The 22484-nt window shown below is 39.8% G+C and overlaps 1 protein-coding gene and 1 long non-coding RNA gene across 2 annotated transcripts; one reads left to right on the forward strand and one right to left on the reverse strand.

The window, feature by feature from the left end:
• Positions 1-5489: 5489 nt before the first annotated feature.
• Positions 5490-13077, reverse strand: LOC117132756. The gene is made up of 2 exons (XR_004456288.1): positions 10765-13077; positions 5490-10371 (listed from the first exon to the last, which is right to left on the reverse strand). It is a non-coding gene; the product is annotated as an uncharacterized LOC117132756 (long non-coding RNA).
• Positions 13078-19146: 6069 nt separating this feature from the next.
• Positions 19147-19673, forward strand: LOC103848227. Its single transcript, XM_009125181.1, has 2 exons — positions 19147-19545; positions 19623-19673. Exons 1-2 carry the CDS (start codon positions 19147-19149, stop codon positions 19671-19673), a joined length of 450 nt encoding a protein of 149 aa, XP_009123429.1.
• The last annotated feature ends 2811 nt before the right edge of the window (positions 19674-22484 follow it).

The raw sequence follows: 22484 nt of genomic DNA on the forward strand, positions 1-22484 counted from the left end.
AGTGCCTCCAAGCTATTGGACAAGATGATACTTCAACCTTGCACGCACGACTTGGTCACATCGGAGCAGAATCACTGAAAACTATGGTTAGAAAGGAACTGGTTGTCGGATTACCTAAGTTAACCGTGGAAAAGGAAACATGTAAATCATGCTTACTTGGCAAGCAGGCAAGACGCCTGTTTCCACATGCAACCTCATATCGAGCTAAAGGAATCTTGGAACTTATGCACGGCGACCTTTGTGGACCAATCTCCCCGACAACAGCATCAAGAAACAGATACATCTTTGTGATTATAGATGATCACTCCAGATACATGTGGTCTATTCTCTTAAAGGAAAAAGGAGAAGCGTTTGAGAAATTTCGGAAATTCAAAGCGATTGTGGAACTTGAGACTAAGGCTAAGATTAAGTGTTTCAGAACTGATAGGGGTGGTGAGTTCACATCTACAGCGTTCAATGATTTCTGTGAGGAAGCAGGAATAGTGCGACAATTAACTGCTCCGTACTCTCCGCAGCAGAATGGTGTCGTCGAGAGAAGAAACAGAACTCTTATGGAGATGACAAGAAGCCTGCTCAAGCATATGTCAATACCTAATCATCTGTGGGGCGAGGCTGTGCGTCATGCTACGTACCTTATCAACAGAGTTGGTACGAAGTCTCTGACTGATCAGACGCCATACGAGGCTCTAAAGGGGAGAAAACCTAATATTGAGCACTTGCGAATCTTCGGATGCATAGGCTATGCGAAGGTCGACACTCCGTTCCCAAAGAAACTCGATGATAGATCAAGGAGTTTGATTCATCTAGGCACAGAGCCGGGCTCTAAAGCTTACAGATTATATGATCCAGCCCGTAAACGAGTAGTAGTAAGCCGCGATGTGTGCTTTGATGAAAAGAAAACGTGGGAATGGACATCATCAAGTTCTGAAGAAGACAAACCAGGAACGTTAGTGATATCGTTTGGTCAATATGGAAACAGAGGAGTAAGAGAAGATGAAGATAAAGAAGAAACAGAGGAAGGCAATGATGAGACAATCGAAACAGAGCACATCCTACCTGAAAACAGTAGCGATGATGTAACTGAAACAAGTGAGTTGAGAAGATCTACAAGGATAAGTAAGAAACCAGGGTACCTTGACGATTACGTTTGTCTAGCAGAGGAGGAAGGAGAACGTCTGTTACTGTTAATAAACGAGGAGCCTTGGGAGTTTAGAACAGCCGTAGAAGAGAAAGTGTGGAGAGATGCATGTGAGGAAGAGATATCATCAATCATCAAGAACAAGACGTGGGATTTAGTCGAGTTACCACAAGGAGCTAAGGCCATTGGACTCAAATGGATATTCAAGATAAAACGGAACTCGGATGGGAGTATAAACAAATATAAGTCCAGGCTTGTTGCAAAGGGATACATCCAAAGACATGGGATTGATTTCGAAGAAGTATTTGCTCCAGTAGCTCGAATTGAAACCGTTCGCTTCCTCATTGCTCTAGCTGCATCTCACGGATGGCAGATACACCAATTGGATGTTGAAACTGCTTTTCTCAATGGAGACTTGAAAGAAGACGTTTATGTCACGCAACCTGATGGATTTGTAGTTGAAGGCAGTGAACACAAGGTCTACAAGCTACACAAGGCACTCTATGGTTTAAAGCATGCTCCAAGAGCTTGGAATGAGAAGTTAAACAAGGTACTTGGTGAGATGAAGTTTATCAAGTGTTCAAAAGAACCATCACTATATCGAAAGCAGGAGAAAGAACACCTACTACTTGTTGCTGTCTACGTAGATGATCTCTTGATCACAAGATCAAGTATTGACATGATAGAGGAGTTCAAAGCGGGAATGTCAGCTTGTTTTGAGATGAGTGATCTCAGGTTGTTAACCTATTACTTAGGCATTGAGGTCATTCAATATGATGGAGGGATTAAGATTGTACAAGAGAGATACGCAAAGAAGATATTGGAGGAGTCAGGTATGAGTGATTGCAACGGTGTACAAGCTCCAATGGACTCGGGACTGAAGCTCTCTATGGCCAAAGACGAGCAATCCGTAGACGAGAGAGAGTACAGAAGGCAGATAAGATGCTTGCGATACCTAATTCATACACGGGCAGACTTGTCTTATGCTGTGGGTGTTTTGAGCCGATACATGCATGAACCAAAAGTTTCTCATGCAGGAGCTCTCAAGCAGGTACTTAGGTATCTAAAGGGATCAACTTCATTTGGTCTCTCATACAAGAAAGCGGGTAGGAGAGAACTGGAAGGTTATGTGGACAGTGGACACAATATCGACGAGGATGATGGAAGAAGTAGCACAGGTCACATTTTCTATCTCGATGATTGTCCAATTTCGTGGTACTCAACGAAGCAAGAGACCGTAGCACTCTCATCCTGCGAGGCTGAATTTATGGCCGCCACTGAAGCTTCCAAACAGGCGATTTGGTTGCAGAAGTTACTTGAAGAAGTCAGCAAGGAGACGTGCAAGAGAACCACCATCTACATTGACAACAAATCAGCGATAGCATTAACAAAGAATCCTGTCTTCCACGGACGCAGCAAACACATACACAAGCGCTACCACTTCATAAGGGAATGCGTCGAGAACGAGCAGATAGAGGTCCTTCACGTGCCTGGCAACAAACAGAAAGCGGACATACTGACCAAGGCACTTGAAAGGATTAAATTCAAAGAAATGCGAGACCTCATTGGAGTTGAAGAAGTGAAGAAAGTAGACTTCAAGTTTAAGGGGGTGATTGTTGGAGATAAACTTGAAGTTTGAAGATAACTTAGAGAATAAGTTATCATAATCCTATTCGAGTTATGTTTAGGATAAAATAGGTTTTTACTAATATATCTCTATATAAGAAGATGGTGAGTTGTGCCACGAACTTGTGAGATTAGAGATTATTTGTGAGAGCTTAGGTTTTGAGTTATTTTCCTAAGTTAATAAAGAAGAGAGTTCTTATATAATCTCGAGTGTTCATAAGCTAAGCAAATACCACCATGGGGCATGGAGAAGTATCTTCGAGGAAGATTGAACTGGAGTATGTTCTGTCGTCACTCGACCGACGAGTCATCACTCTACCGACGAGTCGTCACTCGACCGACGAGACGTCACTCGACCGTTCTATCGTCACTCGACCGACGAGACGTCACTCGACCGACGAGTCATCACTCGACCGATAAGTCCTCACTCGACCGACGAGTACTCACTCGACCGACGAGTCGTCACTCGACCATTCTGTCATCACTCGACCGTTCTTTCGTCACTCGACCGACAAGTCGTCACTCGACCGTTCTGTCGTCACTCGGCGCAGATCGTTCTCTCGCAGTCGCTCGACTCGATCTCTCGCGGTCACTCGGCGCAGATCGTTCTCGCGCAGTCGCTTGGCTCGATCTCTTGCGGTCACTCTCTCGCTCTCCTTACTCGGCGCAGATCGATCTCTCGCAGTCGCTCAAATCTCTCTCTCATCGCGGAGTTGACGTGTCGACTCAGCAACAAGGACTCGCTGAGGCGTATCCATATTTGTTGTATCCATCATGGCTTCACGATGAATCTTCTCGAAAACAGTTGACTCGCTCTCTCGCGGTCACTCGACTCGCACTCTTGCGGTTACTCGACTCGCTCTCTTGCGGTCACTCGACTCGCTCTCTCGCAGTCACTCGGCTCGGATCGCTCTCTCGCAGTCACTCGGATTGCTCACAAGTCTCAAACATGACGTGATACCGCGAAGACACGTCCACCCGATTTGATTGTGATGGTTTGCTCGTGGCGGTACGTTCATGATGATGTCTATGACGACTTGTCTTTGGCAGTTTGTCGATTGACACTTCATCCATGGCAACTTGCTCCGGTGGTTCAGAACACTGTCCTCACAGATCGTTCGCGCAACCATCCCGGAGTAAGAAGTCTGATTGGAATCAGAAGTATGTCGATGACAGCTCGCCTGAGACAGTCTGTCTATGACATTTCATCTATTGAAACCTAACCATGATGGCCCATTCATGATAATCGTCTGCGACATGGGTAAAGCGCTGAGTCCATTTTCTTACAAACCCTCTTCGTAAAATTCACTGAGATCAACTCCATCTCTCTCAACGAACTGGGGGGCTTACTGTTGGACATGGACTTTGTCCCCAACAAGGGTTATAAGATAATTGGCTCAGCCCATTTGAAAAGGGGTCACGAGGAAATCCTAGATCTCTTCTTTTTATTAATAAGGAGTCAACCTCCTTTGAGAGAGGACTCTCTGACTCTCGGGAACTCTCTTTTGGTCTCTCATCCATGTCTCTCTACTTCTAGAGAGAGAAACACCTCTCCACATGCTTTCACCTAAGCACTTGTGATCCTTTGTTGTAGAACTACGATTGGCTTGATTCCCTTTCGGGGTACGTAGGCAACCCTTCACCGGGTCTAGCTATAATCATTAAACACCTTTTTTTATTCTCTTCGAGTCGTCTCCATATGGTTCAAGCGCAGCATGAAGACTTCTCCTAACCCCACCGACGAGTCCTCGTCTCGTTCATTCACTAGTTTGTTTAGCTCATCTATTCACACAAGATATAGATTTGATTTAGCTTTCCAATGCCACCGGTTTGAGGTCAATCAGCATCCTACAACATAAGTTATGCTCATTTTACTAACGAGTGATCTGTCTGTCTCGCGAGAGGAAGCTGTCGAAGAGATGAAAGACTGTCGATCGACGGTGCACCCTTGGTGTCGATCGACAGTGACGCCAGAATACGAGCCGAGCACATTTTATGACCGACAGAAGCCCAGAAAAAATCACAAATTACCAGAATACCCTCGGACGACCTAAAACCCTATTTATGTATTTTCTAAGCTATTGTTGACGGCTAAGCTTTATTTTATTCACAGTTCTAGGTTAGGAGAGAAGAGAGAAACTCCTTCAGAGTCCTCTTGGAACTCCATTGGTTTTATAATTTATATCTATTGCAATTTCTTATCGATTCATTTATGATTTCTGTGACAACTATCATGTCTGATTAGATCCACATATTAGGTTTTGGGTTCTATATGGTTCTGATAAATTAGCCCCAAAATAGGATTCTTAGAGAATTTATACCCATTGATTAGAAGTATTCTTAATGCATGGTTCTAGAGTAATTAACTAGATCCTGAACTCAGGACATAGGATATTGCGAGAGTAGATTCTTTGCCTGATAATATTCTGATTGAGTTAGGTTTGATAGAAATACGTGAGAGCTAACCGACCATTCTTAGTGGTAATCAACTCGCCACAACCATCGATCGAAATCGACACTCGACCATCGATCGATAGTGTTATAAAGTGAGTTGTTGAGTCCTAGTGTATCAGCTCACCTAGAATCTTATCTATTATAATTCATGTGCCTAAACTCTAGATCTAGCAATCATACTTCCATCAAACAACCTAAAAATTTACTGACCAACTACCTTGTTCACCTTGCTTAGCTATATTTACTGTTTTATTATTCATTTCTTAATACATTGTTTTACCTAGTATAGTCTAAAGCTAAAGTCTATTGTGTGAGATATTGAATCTCTGTGAATTTGATTCTCAAGTACTACATCAAATCTCTAATTTGAGAGAGTAGCTTGAAGGTAAATTTGAGCATATCAAATTCGGCACTGTTGCCAGGGACTGATCACCATTAGACTAGGTGTAGGATTTTGTCTAGGTTTTTATTTATAGTTTATTTACATATATATTTTTCTTGTTTAAGGTACATACATATGAGTGCCAGAAGAAACGAGGGGATAGGGCTCTTACTACAAAGCTACTGGATTAAGACAGCTTGATCCATAAGTCTAAGAGGACAGTCGACACCCTCCAAGCAGCGATCAACAACATAGAAATCCGATTGTCGAACGGTACTGTTCATCCTGGTATTGTTCATCATGATACTATTCATTATGTACTGTTCATCTCGGTACTGTTCATCCCGCTTCAATCGACATTGTTCATCCACCGTCGATTGATACTATTCATCCACCGTTGATCGATATTGTCCATCCACCGTCGATCAATACTGTTCATCCGCTGTCGATCGATACTGTTCATCCATCATCGATCGATACTGTTCATTCAAAAATTGTTCATCCTGACACTATTCATCCGGAAAAAGGACACCACTTGCATGGAGACAAAAAAGGTCGAAGTGCTCATACTTAAGGTCGATGAGAATGAGATGTTAAGAGACGAAGGTCGCACTAGCAACAGCGCAGGACAGTTGATTAATGCTCAGGGTGCTGTGATCCCTGATGTGATTGTTGTTGCTGAGATGAATGATTTTGATCTGAGCCGAGAATGGTATGATTGGGTAGGTCAAGACCCCTTCCAGGGTCTTCTTCGTGAAGATACCAGAAACCACATCGAAGAGCTTGAGGATCTAGTTTCAAAGGAGTGAGCAGGACGAAATATCTGTATATCACAGACTCTCTAACCTGCTGGGAGGACATTACAAGCGCTTTCTTCAACAAATTTATCTATGAAGCAGCAGCAAATTTAGAGAATGAGATGAGTTCTATGCTGGAATATGTGGTAGAAGATATTGAAAAACATGGATCTGGAGAGCCAAGCACGGCAGAATAAACTGATATTAGTCATTCGACCTCAGCATCGATTAACATCATGACCTCACCATTGATCAACACCAACACCTCAACATCAATCGACACAATATCCTGTTGTCGATCGACACCTCTTGAAATCCATGACAGATCGAGTTGTTTTCGGGACACTGCAGACTCGACACAGAAGAACACTGATGTATCAAGTTGTGATCTTGTCCCAGATGTGGACAAAGATACCACTATGGGAAATTTCTTAGAGCTAGAGGATGAAGCACAACCTAAGAATATAAATCAGAACTTGGAGAAGAAGCTTGATGACGATCAGCACAACTTCAGGAAAGGATTTTGAAACTTCACCAAAGGTTAGCATCGATCGACACCAACCTGATGAGATCGATCAACACTCACCCTGCATCATCGATCACCACCCACAAGATAGCATCGGGGGACACCCACCCGAGATCGTCGATCGACACCAATTGTTGAACGAGCTGCGAAGATGCATAGTTGAGCTGGAACCAGTTGAGGAAAGAGAGTACAAGTCTGAGGCGTCACACATTGCTATGACAAAACATCTGAAACCACCTATCGCGCATAAGAAACTGATGGGTTTCACAAAATAGTAAAGAGGATACATGACCCTATGAAGTTTGTGGTTCCCTGCACTGTATTTGAAGCTGACTTTCCTATCCCACCAGATAAAAGTGTGCATCATGGTTCCTACATTGGAGTATTTGATGATCATATGTATGCTGTAGCTTCTCAGAAAGGGTTGAGATTTAGAGGTGACTTCGACAAAGGCCCCACAGAAGCAGTATCGAATGACATCAACAAACCGGAATCGATCGACACTACTTCTTCATCATTGATCGAGAGCCATCGCGTATCAGAGCAGATTGAATTTAAAGTGCATCAAAATCTTTTCGATGGAGGCACCACCACGCGATAAGACAAGTCTGGGGGAAAGATGAGGAAGAATTGGGATAAGAGAAAAAGGACTAAGGGCAGTCCTCAGTTATCATTGATTCCTTCTTTCTCTGGTATTAGGAAAACCAAAGTGCGCAGCAGATGCTTCTCACAGTCATTTGCAAACCTCCGAGTATTATTTATTGTTGAGATGATAAACAAAGGAGAAGAGTCTATGGAGTAGGGTTTCACAAAAGAATGATAAAGCTTCTGAGAGTAGACACTGAGACTTGTTTTGGAGCGAGTTCTCATTCTCATCTGAACTGAATCAGATCTCCAGAAGTCAAGCTCAATGACTATAACAAAGCGCTGAGTGCGAGGCAACCCACTATTAGGTGAAAAAGAGGATTCGAGGCATACGAGTTTTCCCAAGAATCGACGATGACTGCGCAGCATCGATCGACAGAGCATCAAGAGTATCGATCGCCACTTAACTGTGTTGGTCGACACTCACACCCAAGTCATATATATTGTTCTTCCTTGTTAAATTTAGTACTTATGGTTTATTTCCCCACCAATCTTAGATTGCATAACATTGGAGACAGTGTTGTTTAAGTCTGGGGGAGGTTCTACTAATATTGTGTTTTAGTTAGCTATTTAAAAAAAAGATCTGAGTAGAAGATTGCCCAGCATACCGACCGATGAGAGCATGTCGATATCGATCAACAGTACATTACTTGCAGCGACCGATGGTAACTCCTTTACATTGATCGACACTTAATCTGGTCAGGTATATCGTTCTAACTTGTTAAATTGAGTACTTATGATTTATTTATCACCATAACTCCGACTAGATATACACATGGGACAATGTAATTTAAGTCTGGGGAAGGTTTACTGGTATCTAATTTATTGTGAGTCTTATCAAATGTTAAAAAAAAAGTTTTTATCGAGTCAAGAAGGGGATAATGATCAAATACAATTTGAGGCCCTGTTCGTTTGTACATCTGGAAGGTGCATCCAGATGGATCAGTCAGATGGCTTATCCAGATGGATCAGTCAGATGTTGTTCGTTTGTACATTTGGAAAGTGCATCCAGATGGATCAGTCAGATGCAGCTGCATTCGTTTGTTCTTTTTTTTTGAACTTACATTTGCATCCAAATGCAGTTGATGACAAAATGACTAAAATGGACATGTATTTAATTTATATATAGATTACTCTTAAATCATGATTATTATTTATATTAATCTTGTTAATTTTAATATCTTATCTAAATTACAATTACAACAAAATAATTTAAAATTCTTGTTTTAAAATTCATAGATTTATTTTTATGAAAATAAGACAATGAAATTATAAATAATGACTATAATTTTGCAAATTTGATTAAAATATTTAAATAAAAGTGTAACAATTGTTTGATATATGATAAATTTTAACATACACTAAAATCCAACAATAATTTTGATATATTGATAACTCAAAACCAATTCCAAAAATAAATAAATATAAGATAGTCTCAAAAACTTTAAATAGATCATGGTAAATACAAACTTAAACATAAAAGGATAATGAGTTTGCATTATCAATTGGTCCAAAGGAAACAAAACTACAAACCAATACTAGATGTGAACAAAAAGAATAGGGAAACAAAACTGCAAACCCACACGTGAGCTCCATAACAGCCCATCTTGATTCCAACCCCTTGTGGTCTCTAACTTTCTCAGCAAACAACTGAAACAAAGCCTTCTTCACAGCTTGCTTCTAATCACAAAGAAAAAGTAAACAAACGAGAATAAGCATTTGCCACAAAGGGATAATCAATTCACATTACAAAGCCCAAAGAACAAGATGCATAAGAGTACTTGTTTCACACAGAGAGAGCTTCAAAAGACTTACATCTAGTATGGAAGTCGACGTCCTCTTGCCATCTCTTCAGTAATGGAATCTCGCATAGCTTCCATGACTCTATCTCCAGCTGGTACGTATGCAACATGATCATCTTCATCCCCATGATTTTCATATTCTTCCACTCTTTCCCAATGTGCAAAATTACAATCCTCATGGTTTGAATCTCTTATAAAATTGTTGAGAGCCATTGTTGCTGTCACAATCTTCACCCATTTATTCAGCTCATACTTAGGGTGCTTCCTGTCAAGAATCCTCCACTTAGCCTTCCATATTCCAAATGTTCTCTCAATTACCGAACGCAAGCCAGAATGTTTTCGGTTGAATAACTCTCTGCTGTTTGTCGGTGGTCCTCCTCTAACAAACTGATCCAGGTGATATCTAGTTCTACGGTGAGGTCCTAAATAACCAGTTCTAGTTGGGTATCCAGATTCTACTAGATAATACTTTCCAACTGGAGGATGAGGAAACGAAGCTTCTTCCTTAGCACAATATGTCAACACTTTTGTATCATGTGCTCTCCCAGGAACCCTAACATAAGCATATATGAATTTCATGCTGAAATTACATATAGCTAAGACATTCATAGTTGGTTCTCCTTTTCTACCTCTGAATGGATCGGCATTCCCAGAAGGAGGACGAACCAGCACATGAGTTCCATCAAAAGCACCTATGCAATCCTTAAAAAAAGGGTAATATCGCGGATCATCTACTAGAATAGGACTAGCACTTGCAAACTCATCCCTTTCAGGTTTCACAATGTCTGCTGCAAGTTTCAACAAAAAACTTAAAACCTCATCTATCTTCCTATTCACTGTGTCAGATGAATGTTGGTATCTCTCAGCTAAAGCCCGTACAGATAAATCTTGTCCAGCCATCTCTAAAAACATTGCTACACTCTCCTCTAAGTAAACATTGCTACACTCTCCTCTAGTATCAAATCCATGTCGTCATCTTCAACTAAGAAACTAAACGTGTCCTGAAACCACATAAAACATACAACCATCAGTAAAGTTTATCAAGATAATAAATAAATAAAACACGGTTAGAGATACTGAACCATTCATATGTTCCTTCATAACAAACCAAAAGTTCTCTAACTGAATATAACCAATTAAAAACCGATAATTATTAGCTGCACCAAACCGGTTTCCTTTAATTTGATAAATCAGTTAGCACTCTGGCAGGTATTTACCAATCCCACATTTGATCGTAACAAAACCAGAAATCTCAGTTCTATACCCTACTTTTTGTGAAAATAACCAAACCTAAACCAGATAAGAAGCTATCTTACAAAACTCCACAAGTTTACTCACGGACCAAAACTTAAGAAGCTTAAGACAGTGACAAAAACTCGCTATATAACTCATACCTTACTATTCATCATTGTATCTTGGAGACTTTAAGCTAGAAGTGTAAGAGCTGCTTGAAGGAACTGCTTATCCACTAGAGTTTCTGTCACTTCAAAATAAATATAAACACACATTTCAGCAAAAAGAAACTCATAAATATTGTCATAAACATAGTCATTACAACAAGATTCATTCTAGAGTTCATACTATACTAAAACAAAGACATAAACATAAACAGCTCCTCCTCATGCATCTCTGCTTTCTCCGGTTGCATATTCCAAGTAGAGAACCCTGTTCTCGTCATCTCCATAGAACAAGAAGGTCTGACGATTTGCAGCATCTTGTTTGAGGTGGTTAATGGAGGCCTTGTATAGAGGAGACCACATCCTTATAGCAGGCAGAGAGTGAAGAACCTCCATAGCTCGCAGTTGACTGCAACTAAACTCAGGATGGTTCTCTATCAGATGATTCTTGTGGGAAAGAATCTTGTCTCTAGACTCAACACTCTCCCTAATCACATCAGCAACAGCTTGTCCTGCTTGTACAGCCCTTGATCTTTTCTTATTAACCTTTGACCTAGAAGAAGAGGGGCCAACATTCTTTGATCCAAAATTTCTTGATTCAGCTCCAACAGCTTCTTCAGTAGGAATATCACGCCTTGACTCAGCATCATCTTCACCATCAATCTCATCATCATGATCTGAGTGCTTTGTGTCTAAAACATCTTCACCTTGCTGAGCAGACCAACCTTCACCTCCACTAATATAAACTGTCCCAAATACCTTCTCCATCAAATCCATATTGCTACCTACCGGTTGTCTTTAAATTTTCTAGCACCTGGCCACTCCTGAAACAAGAACAAAAATTCAAAGTGAGAACACTGTATTTTCATAGAGATACAAGATACAACAATACAAGTTATTTGAATTTTAAAATAACAGTAACATAGATATAATATTCCATGTGTTCTAGTCTTGCTCTAGAATAGAAAATCGATCTCTCCTATAAATCTAAAGAGTTCTAACATTTGATATCTAGTTTTACCAGGCAAGTTACTATAGGGTTTGAGACTTTCAATAGAAAAATCAGAACTTAGAATAAAAGGCTGGCGTGCACTTCTGTTAACAGCAATCCAACAATACAATCAAAACTGAACCAGTAATATTAAGAGGATCATAGAACTTGTACCTTGCATCGCTCATTCCACCAGTCCTCACTCATGTTGATGAATCAGGTTGAATCAAAACCAAGCCCCGTTCTGTTCCGAGTCAACTTCTTAAAAGACTCATACTGCTTCTTGCAAGTATTGTACTTTATCCCAAATTTTTACACCAAATGCCTCATAGAACTTATCTATTATCGTCTGTCTCCCAGCCTCATTAACCATCTGTTTTCTTATGTTTCCTTTCAGATTCTCATCAAGTCTTAGTTGAAGAAAGAAGCGTGTTTGTTCGTCACTCCATGTAAAATTCTTATTTGAAGATTCAAGACAACAAGAAAATCATTTGACAAAACCGAGATCAAATAAGAGATTAGAGGGGAAGATACTCACATCAGTTCCAGGGATGGATGTCATTGTTTCTCTTCAAAGTTTCTGCAGCTATCTTCAAAGTAAACTGTAAACAAGAGTAAGCAATTGAGAACAAACACAAAGACTACTCAGACTATAAACATAAACCCATTTACCAGAATACACATTGAAAGAATATGACATGAACAAAGCTAACAACATGACATTTACAGATGCAACCAAAGAAGAACAATCTACAGATGCAAACAAAACCCACAACATAACTTATAGGATATAGATTACAGAGATCCTAGAAACTCTTACCTGAGAGAGAGAGGTCGCCAGAGAGAGAGAAAGAGAGAGCCGGATAGAGAGGTTGGCGGAGAGAGAGAGAGAGTTCACCGGAGAGAGAGTGCCTGAGAGAGAGGTCGCCGGAGTGAGAGAGACAGCCTGAGAGAGAGGTTGCAATTCAATATGTAATGTAGAAAAAAAAACATAAAACCCACAACATTTAGAACCAAGACTCTTACTTGAGAGAGAGAGAGTTCACCGGAGAGAGAGTGCCTGAGAGAGACGTCGCCGGAGAGAGGTCGCCGGAGTGAGAGAGACAGCCTGAGAGAGAGGTCACAATTCAATTATGTAATCTAGAAAACAAAACACAAAACCCACAACATTTAGATCCAAGAGACTCTTACTTGAGAGAGAGAGAGGTCGCCGGAGAGAGAGACAGAGAGAGAGAGGCCGCTAGAGAGAGAGCCTGAGAGAGAGGAGACTGAGAGAGAGAGAGCCTTAGAGAGAGAGCCCGAGAGTGAGCCTTAGAGAGAGAGCCTGAGAGAGAGAGAGAGAGAAGAGAGAGAGAGAGAGAGAAGAGAGAGAAGAGAGCCTGAGAGAGAGAGAAGAGAGAGAGAGAGAGAGAGAGAGGAGAGAGAGAGAGAGGAGAGAGAGAGAGAGAGAGAGAGAGAGAGAGAGAGAGAGAGAGAGAGAGAGAGAGGAGAGAGAGAGAGAGAAGTCGCAGGAGGAGAAGAGAACGGCCAAGTACGTGAGAGATGAGGAGAGACAGCCAATTTTAGGGTTAATTGTAGCAGAGTTATTTTGGTCATTGACAGTTTTTGACTGAATCAGCTGCAGCTGGATGCATGGTGAAGACTCAGCCAGCTTTTTTTTAAAAATTCAGCTGAGTTTTAAAAACTCACCCAGCTGATCCATCTGGATGTACCAATTAAGTCAACTAAACGAACATCAAAATACACCTTCACCCAGATGGATCAGTTGACTGAGCAAACGAACATGGCCTGATTGCTACTTTATCTAGATTTGCTAATTGCAGGATGTATTAGATAGAAACACTGCAGTGTATCACGTAATGCTAACATCCACATCTGATGAGAATGTCTGGAGAGACCAAAGCTGACTTACAACCTTAATCTACTCTACTTGCTTGTTTTGGGGCTTGGTATACATTGGATAGGAGTCCTCCTGCAAGTTTGGAAGATAAAAGTCTGTGTGCTTTTGATTCCCTTCTCTCTATCTCTCTTCGTCATCTTAATATATAAAAGACTGAAATGATTTCCTGGAAGAAGCAGAGGGGTAGGAGTGTCTCCTGTGACCCCAATATTCTAAGTTTGAAGGGAATGATCACACATTGTGGAAATGAGGGATATGAGTGTCTCTTGTGACCCCTGTATTCGCTACACTTTTTCAAATAGATCTACAAAAGTAGACAAGTCAATAAGATGAACAAGATGGACTGTATCAGCATCAACATTAACTGAAATTGAAACTATAGAGATTCCGAGAAAAGACAAAAGAGGGAAGAAAGGGATCAGAGAAGACTACATGTGTGTTCAGAAACTTGCTTGAGTAAGGTTCCATATCCCTTGATCGATAGTCCCAAGATGTAGCCTACACATCGACTTTAATGCAGAAATGAGGTCATCAGTGGGGATTAGTGTTGTGTGATTGTATGGTATGGTGACTAAGCTAGTGTGTAGTATATTGCATGAGAGTAGTGATTTTAAATTATGTGAGTCCCTGCTGTTTTCAAACCTCTTTCATAAGACTGCCCTGTGTGTTTTACTTGAGGACAAGCAAAAGGGTAAGTCTGGGGGAGTTGATATACCATGGATTTTAGTCATTATTAGCCATGGTATATAGGTGTTTTAAGATATATTTACTACGATAGAGAGTCTATTTAGAGTGTTTACAAGTTCATGGACGATTTTGAGGAAAGTGGTGATTTTGGTGTCTTTTGGATCCTTTTGAGTGCATAACTGCTTAGACGCGTCTGATGTCTAGATATGTATGAAGACCTTAAAACCTTTATATTGAGCCCATATTTTGACATAAGATAGAGCTTTGAGTTAGAATTCCAATGCCACGGTTTGAGGTCAATCAGCATCCTATAGTAGAAGTTATGCATGTTTTACTCGAGAGTGGTCAGTTTGCCTCGCGAGAGGAAGCTTTCGAGGAGATGAAGGACTGTCAATCGACGGTGCACCCTTTCTGTCGATCGACAGAGATGCCAGAATATGGGCCGAACATATTTTATGACCGACTGAAGCCAATAGGCAATCACAAATTACCATAATACCCTCGGACGACCTAAAATCCTATTTATGTATTTTCTAATTCATTGTTGAAGGCTAAGCTTTATTTTATTTATAGTTCTAGGTTAGGAGAGAAGAGAGGAACTCCTTCAGAGTCCTCTTGGAACTCCATTGGTTTTATAATTTATATCTATTGTAATTTCTTATCTATTCATCTATGATTTCTGTGATAACTATCATGTCTGAGTAAATCCACCTGTTAAGTTTATGATTCTATATGGTTCTGATGAATTAGCCCCAAAATAGGATTGTTAGAGAATCGATACCCATTAATTACAAATATTCTCAATGCATGGTTCTAGAGTAGTTAACTAGATCCTGAACTTAGGACATAGGATACTGCGAGAGTAGATTATGTGCCTGATAATAATCTGGTTAAGTTAGGTTTGTTAGAAATAAGCGAGAGCTGATCAACCATTCTTAGTGGTAATCAACTCGCCACAACCATCGATCGACATCGACACTCGACCGTCGATCGATAGTATTATAAAGTGAGCGATTGAGTCCTAGCATAGCAGCTCGCCTAGCATCTTATCTATTATAATTCATGTGCCTAAACCCTAGATCTAGTAATCATCCTTCCATCAAACAACTTATAAATTTACTGAACAACTACTTTGTTCACTTTGCTTAACTATATTTACTGCTTTATTATTCATTGCTTAATACATTTTTTGGCCTAGCATAGTCTAAAGCTAAATTCTATTCTGTGAGATATTGAGTTTCTGTGGATTTGATCCTCAAGTACTACATCGAACCTCTTATTTGAGAGAGTAGCTTGAAAGTTAATTTGAGCATATCAATTGCGAACGAATAACACAACGGAACTAATCTATGCACTTAATAGCCATTAGTAATTAAGCGAATAGGAAATGGGTTATTGTAAGAGGTGTGTGGCATATAGATGATTGACTATTGTTTTGTAGCACCTTGGACCCCTGCTACAAACCTCAAAAGCCAAGAGATTTTGACCTCGCCTGTTTGGGTTAACCTCAAAAATATTCTGATAGATGTTACTCTTGCCTTGGTATCAGTCATAGTGCTTCTTGAATCGGGGAACCAGTTTTAAGCCTCGTCTTGATCCAACTCAAATGGGTGAAGCAAAAAATTTGGTTGAGATGGAACTAGATAAATCCTTTCCTAATCTGATTTCGTGTGACGACAAGCAAGGAAACATATACTTGGTTGATGTAGAATATACATGGATTTGTGTGTGATGCGAAAATTTGGGTCAGAAAGAGAAAATGTTTCTTCTCCAACCTAGCCTCTCTAGCACTATCAAGAGTATACCTTTGGAAACTCGAGAAGATAGTTTGAACATGACAGTGGTTAATATTGATCATCACCTAAAAATAAATTTGATCCCTAAAAAGATCTTCTTAGTAACCAGACGGGAACAAGCAATCTCCAAAAGAAAATGGAGTCAACTACAAAGGAAACAACTATTCTACAAGAAAATGATTCTCCAGGTATTAAAGAGGTACATTTTTAACATTCTAAGCATACTCTTTCACCATTAATAAGAAAATCCCTTGCTCCAACTTTCGGAAACAATATGGAAAAAGCTCCATCACCGATATTAATATCTCGAATGATGATGCCTCAATTGATCCACATCTAGTTGGAAGCACCACTGACCATTCACAAGATTGTGAGCCACATGCTCAAATTACCACAACTAGAGGAAGGAGATCAGTTAAGAAAACTCTAAAATTTCAGGAAATGGAGTAGACCATAGTGGACTCTAGAGGAAGAAGAAATCTTGTCCCACGAGGTCGGGGTAACCGTAACTCCTAAAACTAGTCAGCTTTTTTACTCTCTAGCTTAATGTGTAATTAAGTTCTTTGTACTACACAAGTTGTAATATTATATGTATTTCATCAAACTTTTAACAAACTATATATTTTAAAACCCATATTAGTCGCATTTATTTTAATGCATCAAATTAGTTCAAAAATAAAAATAACCATTAGTTTATCTTATTCGTTTGTATCTTGAGTTTTTCAAGCGGTATTAGTTCTTTGAAAAACAAATTCAGAGATTCATATGTCGATGATATATGTAAGACATTCGATTCTACTAAGCAAAATTAAGTGAACCATATATGAATGTAATTAAATGGTATGACCAACAGGTTTTGGCAATGGATGAGCAATGTTTGCTTTTAAGCGGGGATTGGGTTTGTGTTGAAGGAGGGAAGTGGGATTTTGTCATTGAGAAGCATCATATGGGTCGTATGGTTCAGATCTACGAGGGTATTGGTTGCTCAAAACTTGAAGGAAATGTTCTCCAGTAGTTTAAAGTTGATGGGGTGCATTTCCGTGTTTCATTAAGCTACTGACCACCAACAAGTTTCGAGCTTGCAACTGGGATTAGGACGCCGCCGGTATTGATAACTAGTGACGGGGCTATAAGATATTTTTGTCAACATCTGAAAGTGAAAGAAGGTTACTCGTCGTCTGCTGCGTCGAAGAGAAAAGTGATTAGTCTTGGCGATGATAATGATTTTGTACGTGAAGTTGAGAAAGTTGAAGATATCATAAAGGGGAATACCAGTAAAGGAGAAAGTAGCAATGATGGAGTTGAAATTGGTTGTAGTGTTGAAACATACGATGGAGGTATTGTAGCTGCGGATTTGAACGAGATTGGACTAAGCCCTAAAGGTTATTGTAAAGAATTTTGGGACCTGTTAATAGCCGGGGATTTTAGGGGTTCTAATGTTGTGAACGTTGTTTTTAACGAGGATAAGATTGTTGAAGGGCTTTCGAAGAAAAAAGGGCCACACACTTATTTTTGTAATACTGGTAGTTATTTCGACCATTTTGTGGAGGAGAGGAGAAACAAAAAGTTGAGAAGCCAGAGGATTATAATCCTTGGATGAGAGGTGGTAGTGAGGATCGAAGAGAAGGTAACAGGAGCACCATACCAAAACGAGCTTGAAGATGTTGATGACGAAGAATTTGATATCTTGCAACTATTTGATGATAATATTATGATGTTGTTAAAATCCCTGATATAGATGTGAATAAAAGTGACAGGCAAATAGCAGTGGTTAAGGTGTTTTGCAGTAAAGAGGATTGTCAGATTGCTTTATCCATATACGCAATAAAGAAGCATTTCAAGTTCACACAGACAAGGACAAAGATTGATTCATTTGTTGTAGAGTATCCTGATAGTGGGTATGTTATTGGCACGTAACAACACATGAAAATAGGGGGTGTGGTTACTATGAGATAAGGAAGGCGCAGCTTGATCATAGTTGTCCTATAGATTTTAGGATAGGCTACAAAAGTAGAGCAACATCTTGTGTGATAGCTGTAGTTTACAAAGCGAAGTTTGGAGACCCGGGCAATGCCCCGATAGCAGGGATTTGCAGAGACTTGTTTTGGAAGACCTTCGCGTAAACGCTTCGTACATGAAGTGCTATAGGGCGAAGGAAAAAGTGATATTGGGGTTGCAAGGATCAGATGAGGACTCCTACTTGAAGCTGGCTGAGTATTTGTATATGTTAAAGCTTGTAAAGCTGGTACAATTGCATATTTGGAAATTGATCTAGATGAAGACGAGGATGAACGTTTTCTCTACCTATTTCTAGCGTTTAGTGTTTCGCCGAGTGGATTTAGGAAGTTAAGGCATGTATTGGTGATATATGGTACACATCTAAGTGGCAAGTACAAGGGGGTGTTGTTGACTGCTAACGGGCATGATGCAAACTTCCAAATATTCATGATTGCATTTGTGGTTGTGGACAGCGAAAATGAGGATGCGTGGACATGGTTTTTACAGGAAGTTGAGAGGATCCTTTGTGATTCGCTTAGTCTTGCAATAATATCTAACAGGGCGGTATGTATTGCCAATGCGGTGAGTAAGATTTATCCTCAAGCTAAGCATGAAACTTGTATAGGTTCATTTAGCAAGGAATGTTAACTCAAGGTTTTCAAGTAAAAACTAGGCAAAGATGGTAACGGCCGCAGCAGTAGCCTATATGCCCTGAGGGTACAAGGAACTTTATAGCAAGATAAGGATGACTAATAGTGCGTGTAGTATATATTTGGGGAAGATCAGTGTAGCTCGTTGGTCAAGATCTAATTTTTCTGGTGATAGATATAACATCATGCCTAGCAGTATTTCTGAGCAACTTAACAAGGCGTTGTTGGAAGGCAGGGGTGCCCCAATTGTTGAGGTTGTAACATTCATCCAAAGGATGATGACTAGATGGTTATGTGCTAGAAGGGAAAAGGCAAAAAAAACATAGAGGGGTGGTGAGCGTGGAAGTGGACAAAGAGATGACAAAGAACATGGCAACTGTGAAAGGGAGCAAGATAAATGCGGTTTCTAGCTGGAACAGTGAAATTGTTGGGAAGTTTGCCAGGAAAGACAAGGTTATGCTATCTGAGAAAAAGTGTAGTTGTAAGTATTTTGATTATATCAAAATACCTTGCGGCCATGCTATGATTGCAGTAGACGGGCTTGGTGTGCCTTACGACACACTATGTGGGGATTGGTACAAAACATCAGTATGGAGGGAGACATATGCAGGCTTTATCAGTCCAAAGAGTGATCTTAGGGATGTTAACATACTAGAAAGAGTTAGCAGTATGATCATGTACCCTCCTAATACAAAAAGGCAAGTCGTTCGCGATCACAAAACACGCATACCGTTCACAGGCGAGATATGGGTGATGGTTAAAAATGTTTGGTAATTACACGTATGTGTTACTGAATGTTGGGTGGTAATTTATGTTTATTTTGATTGTTGCAGGCTCCAAAGAAGAAAGTAGTCGCTAATAGATGTGGGAGGTATAGAGGGTAATGACACAATCGCACTAACTGCACCAGTCCCATATAGGAATGTTGTAGAAACATGTGTTTTGTTTTGAATGTTTAAGCTGAAATTGAGGGTGGTAGTTTGTGATGTTTTTTTTATCCTACATTGGTTGACTATAGAGGTTATTTTGAAGGAAACTGTTTTGGAAATCTTGGTTGTTGGGAGTTTGTTCCCATTGATGTTTTATGTTGTGGTTATTGTTCTTTTAGAAACAGAGTTTTAGGACAAACATAATTGAATTCCAAGGTATTTAAAGTTGAAGTATTTAGTATCGATTTGGTTTACAAACTCATGATTAAGAACAAAAAAATGTAGTGATCATTGAACTGCATTTTTGTTGTGGATGTGGACAATGCATGTATTGCTTAGTATGTTTCAAGGAACAGTTATTTGCACGGTTGTTGCATTTTTATAAATTGAAAGGAAAACACCGTTTAAAATATAATAAAGAGAGTTGTTGATCTTAACAAAACAGACATAAAGTAATGATAATAGAAGTTCTACAAGCCTGAACATGAAAGCAACCAAAGGTTCGGAAGTTAATCATAAACATCAACAAAAGGTTACATAATAATAAATGATTTTGAGCATAGGGATTTAGGAGAGCTTCACATGAAGCCAAGCAATGGTTCCAAGTGAAATGGCAGTAACATCGATGTTCAAAAGTGGGGACTGAGTCTTGGTAACAAATGAGGCATGGTTTTGTGACGCTAAACTATCTTCAATGGTCATAGTTAGTGAGTAGTTTGTTGAAGATCAAATTTGGTCAGATAGAAGCTTAGTTTTCTCTTCCAAAAGCTATTTCAACTCAAGAACAGATTCTTCGATGTATTTGGCATGTTTAGAAAAATGATTAGTGGTGTTCTGCTGGAAACAATCGAGATCGGCATATAGCTGACATCGTTCAGCATCGACCATATTAACATCATCAATAATGGCCTCGTCGATCCATTTGAACAAGTGGTATTTTGTTTACCTCTGTTGGGGAAAATCATAGTGTGCAATTAAGGTTTAAGAGATGAGAGATTTTATGAGTTTAAGATAATAATTGTAAGATTAGATGTTTACCTGGAGTGCGATTTCTCATCTATAAATTTGACGGTAGAGATTTTCTTGTGTTTGGGCACCGAAGGTCATGAGCTTTGCCTCACAGCAATATTGAGAAGGTATGCCAACTGTTTGTTTGTGTGAGAAGGAACGAGATGAAAAAGTAGAGGAGGTCATGGCAAAGTGGTTTGGGTGGAGGAGATATAGTCGTCGTATTAGACCTAATTGGAGAAGGAAGAAAGCGAAGGTGGTTTGTGGACTTTTATTGGGAAAGCAAAATAAATAAAACCGAAGTTCTGTTTGATGTCCGACATATTCCATAATACGTTAATTCATTAAAAATTGAGGAGTAAAAATATTATATTATATTTTAATGTTTGTTTAGGTTGTAATGAAAATTGTCGATGTGGACAAGTAACATGTGTGGTTAGTAAAACTGTACATGGATGTGGACGTCAACTCTATCATGTTGCTAAGTTTATAAAAAAATGTTTGTTAGGAGTTTTGTTTGTTGTTGATTAGAGGTCGTTGGGTTTTTTCACCTAGGAAGAGGCAGTGTTGTAGGTAAGAATTGATGTTAGCGGTTAGAATGTGCATAATATAGTGATGATAGTAAGACCAAATAAGAATCATATCGTTAAATGCATAATAAAAGAGTGCAAACATAGCGATACGTTTTTGCCAATAGCATAAATGGTAAAAATCGCACCAAAATGAATTAAACAACAAGCAGTCCAAAAAAAACATAAGGTGAGATGGGATAGTTGCTAGGGTCTAAGATAAATGAGAGGGTTGTGCATAGTAAGCAGGGAGGACTAAAGTCTTGTAGATGTCCGTAGCGTACTACTTACATAAGTCGGTGACTGTTCGGTATGTGAGGGTGATGCTGACTGGGTCACCATGGGTGTGCATCTCTAGAAACTTCATGCTGACTAGTCCGCAATCATCTAATCGGCTGTTGTTGTAAAGATGTGGGATGCGTCTCCAAACAAACGGCTTAAGTCCGATGAATTGAGTTAGCTCACACATTGCAATTTTTTTGACAGGGTAAGAGAGTGTATTAACCAATGATTTTATGAACCCCTCGACACGCCTATCTCCATACAAATCGGGCATGGGATCAAGGATCTCAACATACCCCATGTCAAGGTTGATAGCTAATCCCACCCATTGAGAGTTGTTCCAAATCATAGAAGTGTAGACAGTTTGGATGTTGTCCATACATTTCTTTCCAGGAAGGAGGACAATGTCGATTAAACGCTCGTCTCAAGCGAAGATAGTCTTCTTAAAAGACCTACCGAATTTCCCCCAAGTCTCTTGGCTACATGACGGTCGGAAGGGTGGGGCGAATGCTGCGTATTCGCTTGCAAGTTGTGTGGAGTATCTTGCAGCAAGCATGTGGACAAGGATTTACATTGGCTGCATCTAGTGTTGCATATATTGCATTTTTAGGAGAAAAAAACGCAAATGGAACTTACGTAGGTTGTTGTCCATTGCTTTGGTGTCACTAGTTCAAGAAGGAAATTGTTGGAGAATTCAAAGTTGGAGGGTGTTATGTGGCAGCTGTGACAAAAACAATTTAAGAAGCATCTATGTAATCAACTAAAAATGTGAGTCAAGACGTTGTGTGTTAGTATTGCTTACACGTTTTTGTTGGCTGATAATAATTTTTTAAAAAAAGGCTCCATTGCATCTGTGGAAGTGGCGAGACGATGAGGGCTGTTGCAGGGATTATAGAATATCTTAACA

The sequence above is a fragment of the Brassica rapa genome, chromosome A03 (assembly GCF_000309985.2).
Source record: "Brassica rapa cultivar Chiifu-401-42 chromosome A03, CAAS_Brap_v3.01, whole genome shotgun sequence".
NCBI lineage: Eukaryota > Viridiplantae > Streptophyta > Magnoliopsida > Brassicales > Brassicaceae > Brassica > Brassica rapa.

Excerpts from the sequence above, each read along its gene's own strand:
- LOC103848227 (XM_009125181.1), top strand. The coding sequence starts at position 19,147 with ATGACAAAGAACATGGCAACTGTGAAAGGGAGCAAGATAAATGCGGTT. Across the intron at positions 19,546-19,622 it reads CAGGCGAGATATGGGTGATG|GCTCCAAAGAAGAAAGTAGT; the intron begins GTTAAAAATGTT and ends TGATTGTTGCAG.